Genomic DNA, 4,239 nt, shown 5'->3' with positions numbered 1-4,239 from the left:
AAAAGTTTACCGGTACATTTATTTTCCTTGACATTTATATATATATATATACATACATATATATATACATATATATATATATATACATATGTGTGTGTTTCTCACAGGCATTTATTCTTCTTATCGAGATCTCAGCTCTATATACATATATGTATAATGTTTGTAATATTTTTAGCAACAATAATTTTTATATGTACACGTTGTAATAACAGGCTGTGAATGACTATCTATAAATCGGGCTATAATTATCGATTAATCAATGCTGTACATACTAGGACCACAAAAGAGAGATCACAAGTAAAATTTTATCTATATGTATAACTATATATATTTATAAGTCACATTATACTATTCTTGTTTCTGTATCTCGCAAGTTGTTGAGATTCAATCTCAAGATTCACATTTTGATAATGTTCTATCGATGTATGTTGCCATTTAACATGATATGATGTATTTACAAAAGAAGCAATGTATCGTGTACGAGAAAAAATATATACAAATTCAAGGAGACGAATTCAAGTACAAATTGACCGCGCAATTATTGACAATTATACAAATTGAGTACAATCACTGGTATTAGCATCAAGAATACTGTAATCGCAAAAGGATTTAATCCTTTAAATACTATATACTATTTAACGATTAATTAATTATCGATTAATTTTAAATTCCTCTCGAGAAATAGATTTCTCATATAAGTATAGCTATAACTTTGTTGCGAAACAGTTTACGCTGTCAAAGAAAAAAAGAAATTATAAACTTGAGAAAAAATTTAGTCCAGCTAAATTCATCAAGAGTTTCAATGACTACATTTATATCTATAAGATTTGTCAAAATGACAGAATTTTTACATGCAGGGAGTATGAGATCGTGCTGCACTTCTCGGAGATGGGCGTGTTTGAAGATTACGATTAGATCGCAATTCAGCTTTGTCGGCCAGTGAGAACCGTGATGGGCTTTAGAAGGAGTTGCGGCGGACTGTGAGGAAGCGGTCTCGACGGCTGGACAGAATTGCAGACGGTAACTGGTGGCGAATGCGGAGCCATTGGTTCCGGACTACTTCCAGGCGAAGCCGTACTAGAGGGAGGTTGACTTAGAACTTGAGGTGTTTGACCGAGATGATATCTGGATTGCTGATGGAATATCGACGCTGGTATTGGTGGAATCGTAATAGATCGTAGAGTACTATAAAAATCCTGATAAGGATTTCCCGTAGGCGAGATTCCAGACGTCGGAATGCTGATGCCGCCGGGATATCCAGTAGGTGCTTGCAATAACCTTTCCACGGAGAACGCTCCATGAGTCGGAGGTGCCGCCGTTGCTGGGAGAGGTTGCGGTTTGCAAGGCAAGCTTGTAGCCGATGATGTAGTCGCGCCTGGCAGCAAACTGGCCGGATACCCGGCGGGGGTGGTATAAGAGCCGGCGGTCACTGGAGGATACGCAACGGCGCGATGAAGACAAAGCGACGAAGGTAGAGCGTAGAGCGACGTCGGCCATCCTGGCGGTGCGTAAGGTGACGGATAAAGGCCGCCGAGTACCACGCTTCTTTTGAAGGCCGCCAGTCGGGATCTGGAAGCTGCCGTAGTTCTACGCCGAAGTTTTCCCGTAGCACCTCCGATGAACACATCCTCGGAGCTTGGGTCCAGCATCCAGTAATTGCCTTTTCCTGGATCGTCATAGTGGCGAGGTACCTTGACGAAACACTTATTCAGAGACAGATTGTGCCGAATGGAATTCTGCCAGCCTTGCTTATTATTTTCATAGTATGGAAAGTGGCGCATTATGTACTCATAAATGCCGTTCAGAGTAAGTCGCTTTTCGGGACTTTGTCGGATAGCCATCATGATCAGCGCGTTATAGCTGTATGGCGGTTTCTCCGCCTTCTTTTTATCCTCTGCCTGTTCTTTCGAATCCTTTTGGCTTATCGGGCTAACGGATGTTGCGCTCGTGGAACAATCCAAGGGTGGCGTTTCCGCACCACCACCGGTAACATCGAGATCACTACAATCATCGCTGTCGTCGGCAGGACCTATGTCGGACAAATCCGACTGGCTGACCGACGGCGCGGGAGTCCCGGCACACGCTTCAGGCAAGATACTGCGGATACTAAAGTTACTCTTCAGGGCAGCCCGTGGCGGCGGCGAAGCTGTCACGGTATGCTGCTCGCCCGAACCCTCCATATTCACCATATTTCGAACGCCGTTTTTTAGCTATAACACCGTATTCCGCTCTCGCACACTTCCAAATCAATTGATGCACACGCAATCGCACCGTATCTCGTCACATGTATACGTTCACTCAATTTCTATTTCGTTTCTACATTTTCTCCTTGTTCAACTACACAACACATCCCGAAAAATTTCGCGTTTCCTTTCTTTCTCCTTTGTTTTATTTCTTTCTCTTTTACGCACACCGTTTGTTAATTATGCTCGAGCCCTATCTCTTTTCAGCTCTGCGAGCAACGTGAACGTTAAGCAACGCTCCCACCGAGAAGCCGCGCGTTTCTGACCATTTCTCCCCGCCACGGATACTATTTATACCTGGCGTTTGGATACGCCCACTAGTAACGACGCGACGTACCTCGAGGGGCTCGCTGACCAATCGTGATGGTAGCGCGCTGGCAATACCGCTAGACCCCACTACGGTGTTTGCATCCAATGTTTGACAGCAAACAATGTCAGCGATGCGGAGCCACGGCGAAGGCTGGTTGAGATTTCGGAGGTGGCAGCCGGCAGCCGGCAGCAAGCTCGCGGAGCTGCGAGGCGCAAGCGGACCCGGAGCGATCGCGCAGCATAGTGGGGAGCGCAGCCGCAACTAAACGTGCATCCCCGCGTATGCAAACAAATAATCCAATGCGTTATACTCGCGTCTCTACGCCCTCCTACAGGATTGGCACGTTCTTACACGTCGAGCACTGTGAGAGTGTAGCGCGTAGAATTGGCATGGCATGGGGAAAGATATGTGTATGGCACAATTGTATTTGTATTCTTCACGGCAGCCGAAACTTGCTTCAATTTTCATAGCGAATATGGAGATGATGGGGATGCTTGTTGCAGAACATCGTTTGTACACCTGGCGTCACCGACTTCATTTTCGACTTGAATGTTTGTCAACTGACAATGAGAGACGTGCTAACAAACTTGAGATTTTGCACGAAACAAATACTATTTTTATATTTTTATATTTTTATATTTTTATATTTTTATATTATAATGTATTTATAAGATTTATATAAGTTGTTAGATTATCTATTATTATACAAATTTTTCATATTTTATTTTCTTTCGTATTTTATTTCTCTCCTTCTGTTAGTTGGTAAGTTTTTGTTTTGTAGACATCTATTTTATCTTGAAGAAAGATAAAATGAGAATACAAATTTACTATTTAATACTAATAATGATCCAAATAATTATTAACAAGTACATTGAGAGAAGAAGATACTTACAAATTTATTTGTGAGAAATATATTTATTTTACTCAAATAAATATTTACTCAAATACAGCAAAATAAAATTTTACTTCTAGTAAATAAGTCATCTAATTATTTTTTTACAATTAATGAAATATATTTCACAGAAATACATTTCGTCATCATAATCAAATTTTTTTATAATCAATAAATATCGAAGAAACAGTCTTATTATAAGTATTATTTACTTCGCAATACTTTGACATTTTTCTCTCAGTGCAGTAAGAAACAAGCATCATCATCATTCAAGTTCAAGACAATGAAGTCTACTTATACTCGCGGGAAAATTATACGATCTTCTTTAAAGAAAAATATTTCCTTCTTACGAGTAATACTATTCTTTGGGCAGTCTGAGATTTGGTTCATGTAAGATTTTTTGTATTTGCAATATAGAATCACGTAGAAAACGTATTATGTATTGAGGGAGTCATTCAAAATATAGTGAATCCTTATTTTTCAATGAAAATCGGAAAATCTCAAAATATCGTATAAGCATACGTACATCTAAAATATCGCATAAGCATAAATTGAGTGGATATAACCAATTCTAATGTTTTTTCGTCCTTCTTCGTGATCTTAAAAGAAAAATTTTCTTTTTTTATTAAATATAAAGTATTCTCCATACGAATTTTACATCACTTAATGTAATATACATATATTATATTATTCGATATAAAATTGGTATAAGATTTGTATAACATAGTATAGTACATAATTTTAGATAGTTAAAATGTGAATGAGAGAGAGAGAGAGAAAGAGGGAGAGGGAGA

General features: G+C 39.4%; 1 protein-coding gene and 1 pseudogene across 1 annotated transcript; one reads left to right on the top strand and one right to left on the bottom strand.

Annotated features, from left to right (window-relative positions):
• Window positions 1–923: 923 nt before the first annotated feature.
• On the bottom strand, window positions 924–2,189 carry LOC105623366 (forkhead box protein G1-like). Its single transcript, XM_012204760.1, has one exon. The coding sequence runs from the start codon at window positions 2,187–2,189 to the stop codon at window positions 924–926; it is 1,266 nt and encodes a 421-aa protein (XP_012060150.1).
• Window positions 2,190–2,606: 417 nt separating this feature from the next.
• On the top strand, window positions 2,607–3,102 carry LOC105623365 (annotated as a pseudogene).
• The last annotated feature ends 1,137 nt before the right edge of the window (window positions 3,103–4,239 follow it).

This window comes from Atta cephalotes (genome assembly GCF_000143395.1).
Source record: "Atta cephalotes unplaced genomic scaffold scaffold00056, whole genome shotgun sequence".
NCBI classification, from domain to species: domain Eukaryota; kingdom Metazoa; phylum Arthropoda; class Insecta; order Hymenoptera; family Formicidae; genus Atta; species Atta cephalotes.
This window is presented reverse-complemented; position numbering and strand designations above follow the sequence as displayed.

What these genes read in the sequence shown, in the direction of transcription:
- LOC105623366 (XM_012204760.1), bottom strand. Translation starts at nt 2,189, where the DNA reads ATGGTGAATATGGAGGGTTCGGGCGAGCAGCATACCGTGACAGCTTCG.